Source organism: Leucopleurus acutus (genome assembly GCF_964270905.1).
Source record: "Leucopleurus acutus genome assembly, chromosome: 10".
Classification (NCBI taxonomy): Eukaryota; Metazoa; Chordata; class Mammalia; order Artiodactyla; family Delphinidae; genus Leucopleurus; species Leucopleurus acutus.
In genome coordinates this window covers 31,999,122-32,015,101 of record NC_139153.1, presented here as the reverse complement: position 1 = coordinate 32,015,101, position 15,980 = coordinate 31,999,122, and the positions used below count along the sequence as shown (strand labels likewise).

Here is a 15,980-nt window from a genome sequence, read left to right as displayed (position 1 = left end):
TATTTTGCATCTTGCTAAGATTCAGAAATCTAATTTACTTTGTCTTGAGTTCTCAGTGAAGGGTTGTCACAATTTTGTTTGCATATTTTAGAAGGGTGTAATCATTCTAGCTGTGTTTTATATGTTTTGTAATGTTTTCATTAAATTAAAAAAATTTCTCCTCCCCATCTTCTCTACTTCTGTTCTACATAATCGTATCTCTGTTCCTATGTAGAGAGATAGAAATACTTTTGCTTTCTCTTTCTATTATGGACTGGCTCCACAAGAAAGAGTTACTTTACAACAAATGTGTCTGGGATGTCACTTGGAGATGGAAAAAGTCCTGGCAATTTCATAACATTTGTAAGACCTTTGGGTGTATATTGACAAGTTCATTCTAGTTTACTTGTGAGATTTTATTTTGGTGAGAATATTTTACCACTTTTCTATGTGTTTCCCTATGGCATGTGAATAAAACTTTTATTTCCCCCTTCAGTGGCACAACTTACAAATTCCAGCCTCTGAAATATGTGGTGCTTTGCTAGTCAGGAAGCCAGGAAGGTTATATAAACAAATCCATATTGAACATGCATATAAACTAAGTTTGTGTAGTCTAAGAAATAACTAAATTGTTGGTGGCAAAAACGTACAAGTTATGGATCTCCCTATTTCTAGTGACTCCCACTGTAATTCATCCTACACACAGCTGCTAGATTATCAGAGCTGTTGGAATAATCTCCCTAAAACAGTATTTTCATCAAATCCTTTAGTAGTAGCTCTGTCTTAAGAAATCTCAACTCCTAAGTGCAGTGCTCAGGCCCTCTCTTTATAGCTTCACTCTATTTTATATTTCCCCACTTCTTCCTTTGTTTGTTTTTGGTTACCCTCTAGGGCTGGGCCTTAACTGTATATAAATATACTGTAATACCTGTTCCTCCTCTATCTCCTCCTTCTCCTTGCCTTTCATTCAGGTCACCTCTCTTATTCTTAAGTGTCTTTTTAGCAACTGACTGTGCCTAACGTTATTAATCCTAATCCTGCCTCTCAGGATTTTGGTACTTAATGCATACTCTCTTAATTTATTCTCAGTGTACAGTTGCTCCGTATTTGATTTTATGGATGTGCAATCTCTCCAGACAGGTGCCAAGTAAACGTTATAGATTAAAATAATTTGCCGTAATAGTGGAGTTAGAGTTGAAATTGGCTCTTCCTATTCTGATTGCTTCAGGAAAACTTCATAAACAAAGTGGGATTTCATAACTTTGGACTCAAAGACCAGAGACTGTTTAGTCTAAGTAGGAGAGAAGGAAGGCGTTGTGGAGGTTTTGAAGGAATAACAGTGTCAAATCTATGCTATCTGTGAGACCATGGCAATCTACTTAATATACCTGAGCCTCAGTTTCTTAATCTAGAAAATGGACATGGTAATAGCTACTTGGTAGGATTGTTGTGAAGATCAGAAGTGCTTGCACATAGCAGGCAGTCAATAAATGGTAGCTGTTATTATAGATTAGGGACTTGTGGAGTGACGCCATAAAAAATAATGGAGGAGGAAGCTCCAAAAATTGGTTTTCTTCACCAGGATGACTGTTAAGCTAGCATGAACTGTCTGAAGCAATTATTTTGGAACTCTGGAGTCTAAGCAAACACTTGCAGCATCCAGGGGAGTGCTTAGTGAAGAAGAGGGTGATAAATTTCTGAGAATTTCAGTGTTTTGCACAGTGGCTACCATTTCCATCCCCTAGCCCTGTGGTGGTTAACTATGGGTATGGTGGCCCATGATTCCTGGTGTGACTTTGCTTGTCTTTCAAAAATTGGGGTTGTATGTTTTTGTCACTGCTTTTTTTTTTTTTTTTTTTTTTTTTTGCGGTACACGGGCCTCTCACTATTGTGGCCTCTCCCGTTGCGGAGCACAGGCTCCGGAAGCGCAGGCTCAGCGGCCATGGCTCACGGGCCCAGCCGCTCTGTGGCATGTGGAATCTTCCCGGACCGGGGCACGAACCCGTATCCCCTACATCGACAGGCGGACTCTCAACCACTGCGCCACCAGGGAAGCCCTTTGTCACTGCTTTTTATTGCTGAGGGCCTGGCACAGAGGCTGGCCATTGTTTCAAACCCCACAGACTAGAACAGCTTCTCTGACATCTGCCAAGGGGATTAAAGAGACAAAACACACCCTTCCTGCCTTTTCTTATTGGATCCTGACATTTAAGGGAATCTCTGTTAGGTCACTGGATGACCATGGAGATGACAAAACAGAGACTTCAGTGATGATACACGACAAAGAATATAGTCTTTGCAAAAAATCGTTTGGAAAAGTCAGTAAATAAACTGGTGACTGCAGCCTTCATCAAGTAACAACAGCAATCCCTAGGGTGAGGAGAGAACCTGATATCTGTAGTTACCACATTACAATATTCAAGATGTCCAATTCTCAAAAAAAATTACAAAGCATATAAAGAAATAGAAAATTATGGCCCATTCACAGGAAAAAAAAAAGAAATTGACAAAAGGCATCCCTGAGGAAGCCCAGACATTGGACTTACTAGACAAAGACTTTTTAAATTAACCGTTTTTAATATGCTCATAATGCTGAAGGAAACCATGGACAAATTAAAGAAAAACAGGAGAACAATGTGTGAATAAGTGTGGAAGATCAGTAGAGAGATAGAAATTGTAAAAGTATTAATACAATAGCTGAAATAAAAATTCAGTGGAAGATTCAGTGACAGATTTGAGCAGGAGGAAGGAGTCAAACTTGAAGTTAGGGCAATTGAAATTACTCTGTCTGAGGACTAGAAAGAAAAAAGATGAAGAAAAATGAACAGTACCTAAGGGACCTATGAGACACCATCAAGTGTACCAACATATGCATTTTGGAAATACCAGAAGAGAGTAAGAAAGGGGCAGAAAAAAATTATTTGAAGAAATAATGGCTGAGGAGAACTTCACAGTTATAGTTCTTACATTTACGTCTCTGATCCACTTTGAGTTAATTTTTGTATATAGGGGGAGGAAGGGGTCCAACTTTTGCAAGTGGTTATCCAGTTGTCCCGTCACCATTTGTTGAGGAAACTGTTCTTTTCCTATTGGATGGACCCTGTTCTTTTTCAAGATTGTTTTTCCTATTCAGGGTCCCTTGCAATTCCATATACCTTTGCGGATTGATTTTTCCATTCCTACAAAAAAGGCGATTAGGATTCTGGTAGGGATTGCATTGACTCTGTGGACCAGTTTGGGTAATATTGACACCTTAATATTTAGTCTTCCAATCCATGAACACAGGATGTCCTGTTTACAGGCGTACCTTAGAGATATTGTGGGTTCAGTTCCAGACCACCACAATAAAGCAAATATCGCAATAAAGCAAGTCACATGAAATTTTTGGTTTCCCAGTGCATATAAAAGTTATGTTTACACTATACTGTAGTCTATTAAGTGTGCAATAGCATTATGTCTAAAAAAAACAATGTACATACCTTAATTAAAAGAAATGCTGTTGGAAAAATGGCGCCAATAGATTTGTTTGACCCAGGGTTGCCACAGCCTTCAATTTGTAAGAAATGAAATGTCTGTGAAGCACAGTAAAGTTAAGTGCAATAAAACGAGCTATGCCTGTATTTGTCTTTAATTTGTTTCAGCAGTATTTCGTAGCTTTCATTGTACGAGTTTTTTACTTCTTTGGTTAAATTTATTCCTAGGTATTTTATTTAGATGCTATTATAAATTGAATTGCTTTCTTAATTTCCATTTTGGATTGTTCATTGCTGATGTATACACACGACTGATTTTTCTGTTTTTCTTGTAAACTGCAACTTTGATGAATTTGCTTGTTAGCTCTAGTAGCTTTTTTATGGGTTCTATGGGATTTTCCATATAGAGAATCTTGTCATCTGTGAATAGACATAGTATACTTCTTCCTTTCCAATATGGATGCCTTTTATTTCTTTTTCTTGTGTCTGGCTAGAACTTCAGTACAGTATTGTGTAGCAATGGTGAAAAGTAGGCTTTCTTGCCATGTTCCTGATCTTAGGAAGAAAGCTTTCAGTCTTTCACCATTGAGTATTATGTTAGCTGTGGGTTTTTCATAAATGTCCTCTATCATGTTAAGGAAGTTCCTTTCAGTCCTAGCTTTCTGGGTTGTTTTTTGTTTGTTTGTTTGTTTTTAAATGTCATGAAAGGGTATGGGATTTTGTCAAATGCCTTTTCTACATCAGTTGAGATGATCTTGTGGTTTCATTTTGTTTTTTTCCTTTTTTCTATTACTGTGGTATATTATATTGATTGACTTATGTTGAACCACTTTGGATAAATCCCACTTTTTCAGCAAGCCAAGCCACTGCTTTTCCATCATGGGTGAGTTCTGAGTTAGGCTAAACAGAGGTGAGAGCCTCTAGTCAGACCTTCAGGTAGCCCCCAGACACGTTAGAGTAGACAGACACAATAATTTGCAATTTAGGTCTGCTCTCTCTGGAACTAGGTAACAGGGTCCCACAGTGGGAATTCAGGCTGATGTCTTCAAGGCTTCTGTTTTACAGGGGGAAGGGAGGGGACAAGGGTGAGGAATGCCACGAAGATTTCCCACTTTTTTTTTTTTTTTTTGGCTGTGTTGGGTCTTCGTTGCTGTGCGCAGGCTTTCTCTGGTTGCAGCGAGCAGGGGCTACTCTTCGTTCAGTGCACGGGCTTCTCACTGCAGTGGCTTCTTGTTGCAGAGCAGGGGCTCTAGGCTCATGGGCTTCAGTAGTTGTGGTCGCGGGCTCAGTAGTTGTGGCTCGTGGGCTCTAGAGCACAAGCTCGGTAGTTGTGGCACATGGGCTTAGTTGCTCCGTGGCATGTGGGATCTTCCTGGCCCAGGGATTGAACCCGTGTCCCCTACACTGGCAGGCAGATTCTTAACTACTACGCTACCAGGGAAGTTCCAAGGTTTCCTACCATTTTTAAGTTGCCTTATTCTTGATTCAGTGTTCAAATGGTTGCTGTAAAACTTTGCTTCCAAGGCTCTGATGAAGTTGGTTCTGACAGTTTCTGCTTGTTTTTTCAGCCTTTGTGTGGGGATAAGAGCTTGGAGCCGCCTACTCTGTCATTTTGCTGATTTCACTTTCTTCATTTGTTTTGATTCAAAAAAAAAATTCCTTCATTATTTCTTATTTCTCTTAAGACATTTTTTGTTATATTTAGTTACTTGTGTCCTTTTAATTTTATACTCATTCCTGAAATGATTTCCCTTTTTTTTCTATTTCTTTTTGAGTTCTTTTCACCTTTCCCTGAGTTTTGTAATTGTGATTTATATTTCTTTTTCGTGCCTTGAGTTATTTTCTTAATGTCTTTTAACTTGTTCTGAAATAGTATAATTTTGATCTGTTCCCAAGGTTTGTCTGTCATTATGTATAGGGAATGTTATTTTGCTCTTTATTATTTTTTTTTAAAAAATAACTGTATGGCATGGGACACTGATATTTTTCTGTTGCTCATTTTTATGTGTAATTTGTTTTCCTGAACTTACAGAAGGGGGTCATGATTCAGGATAAATTTTCTGATGTCACAGAGCTCCCTCTTCTGTTGTTTTTGTAAAATGTTTAAAAATACGATGGCTTCCTTTCCCCTTTTCTACTTTTATCTGGGTCTTTTTCTTTCCTTGTCTCTATTGTCCCTGCCCTGATCAATTTTGGTTCCACACCCAACAGCTTTCCCACAGTGTGGAGCCCTATCCTTGAAGGCAGCTTTGGTTGGTAGGTTGGTTTTAAGAATTTATAAGACTCAGACTGCTCCAGCCTTTTTCAGGATCTATCTCATACTCACTTGTTAGTGGATTGGGCTGAACCTTTCCCATTTTCATCTTCTCTTCTCAAATTAGCTATCACATTGTCCAGTAAATATCTAGTGACTATTCTGAGGTTCTCAAGTCCCTCAAATCCTGCATTGTTTCCATATACACATCCTCCTGCACAGATGCTGATTTCATGAAGGTCTTGTGACTGTTGGTGGTTTTCCCTGCTTGTATTTTGAGGTTCATATGGATAATTTGTCACCAATTTTTGTTGCAAACGTTGCCCATGGGATTTTGGTTTTGCTGTCTTAGTCACTTTTTTTGATTTTAGGTGGTGATTCAAGTAAATTAAAAATCTATAATGTATGGAGTCTTGCCTGGTGGTCCAGTGGTTAAGACTCCACACTTCCACTGCAGGGGACAGAGGTTTGATCCCTGGTCAGGGAACTAAGATTCTGCATGCTGCGTGGTGCAGGCCAAGAAAAAGAAAAAAAAAAATCTATGATGTAGTATCTGCCATCTAGAATCCAGAATCTACTCTGCATTCACATTTTTAAAACCCCCCCTATATGGACTTAGAATTTCTGGCCTCTGGCCTGTGGCACATGTCCTGGGTTTGTGCTTTGTTCTGAAGCTTTAATTCAAATGTTATTAATCTATTGTTGGTTGGATTTTTTTTAATAATTACTATCATCATATCTGTGTGTGTGTGTGTGTGTGTGTATGTATTTATTTATTGGCTGCATCGGGTCTTAGTTGAGGCGTGTGGGATCTTCACTGAGGCATGTGGGATCTTTAGTTGCGGCTCACGGGCTTCTCTCTAGTTGTGACGTGTGGGTTTCTTTTTTTCTTCTCTCTCTAGTTGTGGTGCACAGGCTCCAGAGTGTGTGGGCTCTGTAGTTTGCAGCACACGGGCTCTCTCATTGAGGGTGCAAGCTCAGTAGTTGTGGCACACGGGCTTAGTTGCCCCACAGCATGTGGGATCTTAGTTCCCCGACCAGGGATTGAACCCGCGTCCCCTGCATTGGGAGGCGGATTCTTTACCACTGGACCACCAGGGAAATCCCTATTGGTGGTTGGATATTGCAAAAACCTGTCAACGTAGAAAAGCTAGAAAGAAGCAGTCTATCATTATAGTGGAAATGAAAGCATTTACAAATTGTAGCGAAGCTGAAAGTGATGCAAAATGTATTTGTTTATGGAGTGAAAGAGCAGAAAACTTTCTGAAGGCCAAAGAGCAAATTATGCAACCTGTAAAGTGCTGTGCCTGCGTCTTTGAAGGTAATCGTAATAAGCAAGAAACAAGGAAAAGTGACTGATGGGGTAAGGACAACCTTTCAGTTCAAGGATCACCATCAGTGCTTGATTTGGGGGAGCTTAACCTTCAGTCAGGGGAAGGCAGGGAGTTAATTGAAGATAGAGCCTGAAAACAGTGAAAGTTGAACTTTGGCCACGAGCTCCAGGGGATTTTATAAATTCCGGGCTCCTTACACATCTGCTCAACATCAGAGTGAATGCCCACTGGCTAATACAAACACCAGAGATGCTTGGGCATTCCTTAGGCTACTAGGAAATAAAGATAGTTAAAGCTTCAGCAAGATTTGTTTTTTAGAGTAGTTAAAAATTTTCTCTTTTGGGACTTCCCTGGTGGCACAGTGGTTAAGAATCCGCCTGCCAGTGCAGGGGACACAGGTTTGATCCCTGGTCCGGGAAGATCCCACATGCCACGGAGCAACTATGCCCGTACGCCACAACTACTGAGCCTGTGCTCTAGAGCCCGAGAGCCACAACTACTGAGCCCATGTGCCACAACTAGTGAAGCCACGCACCTAGAGCCCATGCTTCACAAGAGAAACCACAGCAATGAGAAGCCCACGCACTGCAAGGAAGAGTAGCCCCCGCTCGCAGCAACTAGAGAAAGCCCACGCGCAGCAATGAAGACCCAATGCAGCCATAAATAAATAAATAAATAAATAAATAAAAAAGCCTGATAGAAAAAGGTGTATCAGCATAGAGGAGAAAGATATTTCTGGTTTGAAAGTGACAAAGGACCAACTGACATACCTGCTACGGGAAATGCATCCAGGGACTATAAGCACAGTCACTTCCCAGTGCCTTGCAAATAAGTTGACTTATTTATTATACCTGTCTAACCTGATAGTAAATAGAATAGCTTCTGTACAACGTAGACTGAATAGTGGCAGATTGTTTCATAGAAGGTGCAGAAACATTATTTTTAATAACAGTTTTTCAAAACACCAAGGGCAGAAGGTTAAATCAGTGAAAATATTTCTTCAGGGAAGTAAACAATTGCAGTCTAGCTATACTCAAGTGTGGAGGCTCAGGGGCATGAGTGGAGGTTAGTGTGGCTGAGAGGGATAAGGGAGGAAAATAGTGTGAGTTAATGAGTTTGGAGAGGGAACCAGGAGCCCTATCATGTGGGGCTTTATTGGCTGTAATGGTAAGAACTTTGGACTTTCTTCCAAGGTGTTTGGAAGCCATTAGCTGGTTGAGAGCAGAGGATCAATGAGCAACTAACGTAAATGGTGTGTTCAAGCTAAATGAAGGCCAAAGATACCATGGTGTGCTTTGGACATAATATAGACATGTTAGAATGAAAAGAACATGGGTTAATATTGATTAAAAATTTTTTTAATTTGAAAATTTATGGTTTTAGAGTTAAGAGCTACAAACATGAGGTGTTGAGATATATGTGTGTGTATGTGTATACACATAGAAAAGCACACACACATTTTTGTTTTTCAAACAAAGTTTTCTAAACAGTACTGAACCTCATTTCATATGTTCTTACTTTTGTTCTCTTAATTTTTTTTTTTTTAAACCACTAGTAACAGCCCACTAAATTGACTTAGTAACACACTAATGGATCAGAATTTGAAGTTTGGAAACCCCTGTAAATCTATAATCCCCTTATTTGGCTTGCCAAGGCACATATAACTGAAAATGACCAAACCAGAATTCAGATATTGCCACATTTCCCAAGAATATATTAAAATTAAAAAACAAACTCGTTTATACAGTGCAATAGTAGGTTCCAGTGTAGAAAAAATCTTGAGGATAATTGTTCCTACTTGAGCATATTGCCTGTGCTTATCTCCCTGGTGTGAAATATTAAGGCCTCTAAGTTTCAAATGGACTTGTAACATATCAACACAATTTTCTTTATTAATGATCTGTAATTAACTATATAAACTGCTAGCGAAAGTAACAGTTGGTCTCTTTTTGAATTATAAACAGAGACTAAGTCATTTATAGACAGCTTGGTGGCCTTTAAATTGTCACCTAGGAATTAATGAAAAGAAATGTCATTTTCGTATCTTCTGCAAATTGCTTATTCTTCTGTTGTGTTTCATTTTGGAAGAGGGTTTTTGGAAGGAGTGAAGGATAAATGAAACATAAAGGTCAGTGTGAAGTAATGGGGGAAAAATGTCCCTTTTAATTCTATGATATAAATCCCTGCTTCTGTATTCCATAGCTCTGTGACTTTGGAAGGATACTTGCCTGTGCCCCACTTTTCTCACTTATAAATGGAAATAATATCTATAACATAGCTTTAATGTTAAGGTTAAATAAGGGCCTGGTGGTGCAACATGTATTTTAATAAATATTAGTTTTCTTCTTTCCTTTCTTCCTTAGGAAGGCATTCAGTGAAAATGTGTTGCTAGAATAAGCAGGGCTGGAGAGTGTAGAAAGATGCAAAAAGAAAGGTACATCTTTTTTTATTGGTTGTTCTCTTCCTAGTAAGTCTATTGTGTGTGATCCCAGTTGTTCCTAATTTCTCTTGGAATAGGTAGGTGATAAATAGGTAGGCTTCCTGTGCCTCCTGCTGTCCCTTCCCTTGTTAAAGAAGGAAGATTACCCAAGTGATGAAAGGCAAGTTTGGGGGGGCCAGGAAGTGGTACCTTCATAGTTGATTCCAGTATTTTAGTTTCTAGTGTCTCCAAAATGTTTATCACAAAGAGTTTACTGAAGTGTTGGGCCTGGTACCACGTATGTTAGTTAACTGATAGCAATTAATATAGGTGTTACCTAATACCAATTGTCCTTGCCTGTGGAATAAACAGCACTTCCTTTGACTTAACCCAGAAATCCTAGGAGCAAAGTTACAAAGTCAGAGTGAGATGGAAAGATAAAATTAGAGTTTTGTGTAGCTGGCTTAAAAAAAAGAAAATAACAGCTTTATTGAGATATAATTTATACCATAAAATTCAGTCTTTTAAAATGAACAATTCGTTGGTTTTTAGTGTATTCACAGAGTTATGCAACCATCACCACTATCTAATTTTAGAACCTTTTAATCACCCCAAAAGGAAATCTTATACCCATTAGCACTTATTCACCCCACCCCATCCCACCGTCTGCCCCAGCACCTCAGCCCCTTGCAACCACTAATGTGCTTTTTATCTCTATGGATTTGCTTATTCTGGATATTTCATATAAATGGAATTATATAATATATGTCTTTTGTGACTGACTTCTTTTACTTAGCATCAGGTTTTAAAAGTTCATCCACGTTATAGCTTGAATCAGTACTTCATTCCTTTTTATTGCAAAATAATATAATTCATGTGGATATACTATGTTTTGTTAACCCGTTCATCAGATGATGGGCATTTGGGTTGTTTCCATTTTTTGGCTATAAGGAATAATGCTGCTATGAACATTCGTGTACAAGTTTTAGTGAAGGCATATGTTTTCAGTTCTCTTCGGTATATACCTCAGAGTAGAATTGCAGGGTCATATGCTAACTTTTTGTTTAACATTTTGAGGACCTTGTAAACTGTTTTCTGAAGTGATATACCATTTTGTCCAGCTGGATTTTAAATCACCCAGTTTCAGGGTTCTAATTTCATATGTAATGAAGGAGAATCTTAGCTGAAATAAGTGGTTTGAATTGATAGGGGAAAAAAATCTACCTGCAGTAGTTTGCAAAGTTGGAAGTATTGATACTATTTTTTAAAAGTAGGTTTGGAATTATTACTACTAATCTTTGGCTCTTTTTTTAAATTTTATTTTTGCAGTTTTATCTCCAAGACACTAAAAGTAGTAATGGTACCTTTATAAATAGTCAGAGATTGAGTCGAGGCTCTGAAGAAAGTCCACCATGTGAAATTCTTTCCGGTGACATTATCCAGTTTGGGGTAGATGTGACGGAGAACACACGGAAAGGTACGGGTATGGATCGATTTTTCCTATTATTTGTCTTGTTTGTTTAATTTTTTATTCTATTGTTTAATGTTACAAAACATTTCATGCTTGCAAAAGCAATTTAAGTACAACATTTTATGCAGTGAAAAGTTGAGTCTCTCACTTTCCCTATCGTTCTTCTAAAATTTGAAATTCTAAAATGTTATATAATTTATATTCTTTATCACAGTATGAAAACACAGGGCACTGCTGTGTCAGTTAGAAAACAGTTGGCTGTGGTGATGCTGTACTCAACCAATAGGAGCTTAAACCATAAGGATATTTCTTGTTAACTTATTAACAACAAGCCTGGAGGTAGGTAGGTCCAGACTGTTCACTTGGCTCAGTGATGTTATTAGGAATCCAGAGGGTCTTACTGTCCTCCCATTCTGTTATCCCTTACATGTTGGTTTTTTACGCTTTTGCTTGTTGCCTCATGGTCTAAGGGTGATGGCTGCAGCCCCAGGCTTTATTTTCCTCACACCAGTGTCCTAGGCAAAAAAGATAAGGTGGGGGCAAAATGCCTTTTTGTGTGGCTCTCTTTTCATGTTTGAAAGAATAATCTTTCATAGACTCCTTCCAGCAGATTCTTTCTTTTGTCTCACTGGCTGCATGGGTAGGTCACATACATACCTTTAACTGTAGCTACAAAGGAGCCTGGGAAGGAAGTTACTTGGCAAAGGGAAGCAGGAGATCCGTGACTGTCATAGATCAATTATGATTTGTCCCTTTTGGTTGTGTCTTCATTGTTGCCCCAAACAAAATCAGAATTCTGTAGGCAGCTACCACGAATATAAAATTTCATGTCTCAAGTATTTGAAACTAGGCTTTCTCTAGCTAAATAAATTTAGATTAATTTTACAATTCTGAGGCTTTTTGGCCCTACCTAGTTCACTGTTTACTTTATGACCAAAAAATTATATGGCTGAATCATAAAACTAAATAAATAGGAACCAAAAGTATGCAGTCCCACTGTCTCAGTTTAGTATAGACAGTGGAACCGATTGGCAAGTTTCTGCTTTTGTTTCTCTGAGCACACTCTGATCTGATAATACCCTAAGTCATTAGTCTCTGGCATTTTGCACAGTAGATATGGGAATCCAGGGGGTGCTGGTGATGATAATGTGTGTGTGTACACGTGCATATACGTTTACATACTGCAACTGCAGTATTATTTTTGCTGGGTTTTGTTGGCCTCCTCAGAGTGTTAGGTTTTTTGTTTGTTTGCTTGTTTGTTTTTTTAAGGTGTTAGGTTTTGAAATTTGGATGTGTGTAGGGCCAACGTCTTAGGAATTTTCATTTACAATTTAAAATAGAAGGGAAAGTTTGTATTTTGATGCAAAATATTGAGTGCTCCTTACTAAGAGAGCTCAACTTATGTATAAACATACTAAGAACAGCTGCAGTGGACACTCTGATATCTGCTGTTGCCACATCACACCTCCTCTGCTAGCAAGTCATTCAGCAAACATTTACAGAACCCCAGCTGTGAGAAGCCCACAGAGAAGACAGAATTTGATTACACTGTCTTTCTCTCCAAGGAATATCTATTTTCTTGGCTTGCATTTCTCAAAGAGAATTAAAAGGTGTTAATTGATAGAAGAATGAAGTAATCAAATACATTTAGGAATGCTTAGTTAACCAAAGATAGTCAGGACTTCTCCGACCTTATAACATGCTAACATATATGCAGATCTTCAAGGGGGTGACTGTTATAAGATGTAGGTAAGTTCCAAACTCCTTCCCTCTCTTCTTCCCCATCTTGCTGTGGGGGCCACTTTAGAAAATGCTGTAGAAAGCTAAGAGGACAACTCTGAGATTCAGGGTTACTATTAGTACAATATTATTTTGACAACATAGATTCTTGCAGGCTTCTTTGAAAATTTATCTTTTATGCCAACTTTAAGGAAAGTAAAGAAAAATTTCTTCATCATTTAAAATGTTGTTTCTTTTGGTATTAATTGCCTTCAAAAAGTTGACTTATATTATGCATGGCCTCTTGGGATACAGCTGTGTCACGAGTTGAGTGTTACTGTTTAAACATATGCTTTAAAAAATAAAAAAAAGATGCTCTATGCTAAACAGTATTATGATAAGCTTTATATCACTTGGAAAATCCTACTGAAATTGTACAACACTACTGGATAACCCCTGGATCAAAGAAGACATCAAAAAGGGAATTTCAAACTATGTGGAAAGGAAAGGAGACTTTCATACCAAAATACAGTAAATCCTTTACTCAGATAAAAATTTATAATCTTAAATATTTTCCGTGTTAAAGAAGAAAGACAAACAATGAAGGAACTTGGCACTTAGAAGAAATTAGAAAAAGAACAACAAGAAAAAGAAGTTGGGAAGAAGAAATAAAAAAGCAGAAATTAATGAAGTGAACAAAGAACTCTGAAAGGGATTAAACAAACCCAAAGGCTGGATCTTTAAAACAAAACAGTAAAATAAAATAGGTAATTAATAAGCCTTGATTCCTTTATTAGGTTAAAAAATATAAGGAATGAGAAAGATATGGGATATACCAAAAGAATTATTAGAGACTGTTACATGCCAAACTATGGCAAAGAAAAAAAAAAAAAACTAGAGTCAATTAATGTTTTCCTGGCAAAATTATCCCAAGATGTAGGAAACTTTTAAGTTGATTTCTTTAAAAGAGACTAAAAAGTGTTATTAAAGATTGACCAGAAATGGGCATTCACAGCCGAATTTGGTCTTACTAAAGAACAGATAAATCCAATGTTGTTTAAATACTCCAACATAGGTGAAGGTGGGAAGCTCTCAAAATCCTTTGAAGAAGCCAGCAGCCTGTCATTAGTGCCAAAGTCTGATACAGATAAAGTACAACGAAGAAAATTGTAACTAATTTCATTTGTGACAATAGATAAAAAAATCCTTATTAGGGTATTAATAAATTAAATTCAGAAATGAAACTATGTGAGTCTATTTTTGTTTTGTAAATACGTTCATTTACATCATTTTTTTAAGATTCCACAAATAAGTGATATCATATGATATTTGTCTTTCTCTATCTGACTTACTTCACTTAGTATAATAATCTCTAGGTCCATCCATGTTGCTGCAAATAGCATGATTTCATTCTTTTTTATGGCTGAGTAGTATTGCATCATCTATATAAACCACATCTTCTTTATCCATTCATCTGTCTATGTCTATCTGTCTGTGGACATTTATGTTGCTTCCATGTGTTGGCTGTTGTAAATAGTGCTTCTATGAACATTGGGGTGCACGTATCTTTTTGAATTATGTTTTTCTCTGGATACATGCTCAGGAGTGGGATTGCAGGGTCATATGGTAACTCCATTTTTAGTTTTTTAAGGAACCTCCGTACTGTTCTCCATAGTAGCTGCACCAATTTACATTCCCACCAACAGTATAGGAGGGCTCCCTTTTCTCTACACCCTCTCCACCAATTATTATTCGTAGACTTTATAATGATGACCATTCTGACCCATGGGAGGTGGTATCTCATTGTAGTTTTGATTTGCACTTCTCTAATAATTAGCGATGTTGAGATCTTTTCATGTGACTATTGGCCATCTGTATGTCTTCTTTGGAGAAATGTCTGTTTAGGTCTTGGGCCCATTTTTTTGATTGGATTGTTTTTTTCTGTTATTGAATTGTATGAACTGTTTGGATATTTTGGAAATTAAGCCCTTGTTGGTAGCATCATTAGCAAATATTTTCTCCCAGTCTGTAGGTTGTCTTTTCATTTTGTTTATGGTTTCCTTTGCTGTGCAAAAGCTTATAAATTTAATTAGGCCCCATTTGTTTATTTTTGTTTATATTTCCATTACTCTAGGAGACAGATGCTCTATAGTGCTTTTGAATACATTTATAATAAGGATATCAAATTAGATACTTGAAATGATAAAAACTAGTTTGTCGGGATCTGTGAAAGGATTTTTTTGCATCATTGTGCATAGTACAAAAAACAATGGAAGGATAATTTTTATATTTCCCTTCATGCAGGTATTAAAAAGACTACATTAGTATTATGTGAATTGCAGGGATTTCTGTAAGATATATTGTTGAGTGAGGAAAGGATTACTTTAGTAATTTCATTATTTTTAAAAAGTATCATCCATCTCTATAAATGTACATTTATATGCATGTGTTTGTGTATGATTTTATGAACATGGGAAAACATGGAAGAATGCATACATACTAGTCATTAATGTGAGTCTTCCTGGAGTTTGATTGGAGAGGAGGAGTAAAGGAGAAGTGGGAGCCAAATTAAAAAGGGCAAGAGTAGCAAAACTGAAATAAAACCCCTCTAGGATATATGACATTTATGTATTTGTATAAAATAATATATGTGTAAAAGGAAAATTTAAAGATATATATATATAATATATATGTTTTTATATTTGTGTGTATGTATGTATAAATCAGGATTTTTGTTAAAAATGTGATGAGTCTGAGGTCATTGAACGTATCAGTTCATATTAGTGTGTCTTCTTTTCCAAGCTCTCCAAAACAAGCTGATTTTGATGTTTGGCTTTCCACACAGTGTGGCTTCAGGGAAAAGACTCATTGGTCAGCACTTTAGTAATACCCTGCCCTATAGATATAAAATGTTATTGTAAACAAATGGGATGACTTTCTAATATATATATATATATATATATATATATTTTTTTTTTTTTTTTGTGGTATGCGGGCCTCTCACTGCTGTGGCCTCTCCCGTTGCGGAGCACAGGCTCCGGACATGCAGGCTCAGCGGCCACGGCTCACGGGCCTAGCCGCTCTGCAGCATGTGGGATCTTCCCGGACTGGGGCACGAACCCGTGTCCCCTGCATTGGCAGGTGGACTCTCAACCACTATGCCACCAGGGAAGCCCTCTAATAGATTAAAAAAAAAAAAAGAAAGAAAGAAAGAAAACGGAAAAGGAAGGGAGAAAGAGAGAAAGCCAACCTATCAGATCCTTCTGGAATGGGAGCCTTAACAACCCGATTGCTGGCCACTCCTCTGTTCACAAACCCACAAACTGCTCAG

General features: G+C 37.7%; 1 protein-coding gene across 15 annotated transcripts in view; it reads left to right on the top strand.

Annotated features, from left to right (window-relative positions):
* SLMAP (sarcolemma associated protein) overlaps positions 1-15,980 on the top strand; it is a 150,808-nt gene that overhangs the window by 52,898 nt on the left and 81,930 nt on the right. For 14 of the 15 annotated variants that reach the window (XM_082848672.1, XM_082848673.1, XM_082848681.1 and 11 more), the window contains exon 3: positions 10,789-10,936. In XM_082848672.1, coding sequence (XP_082704798.1) covers positions 10,789-10,936 — 148 coding nt within the window. Of the gene's footprint in view, positions 1-9,414; positions 9,475-10,788; positions 10,937-15,980 lie in introns of those variants that run through there. The other variant, XM_082848674.1, reaches the window with a different exon arrangement.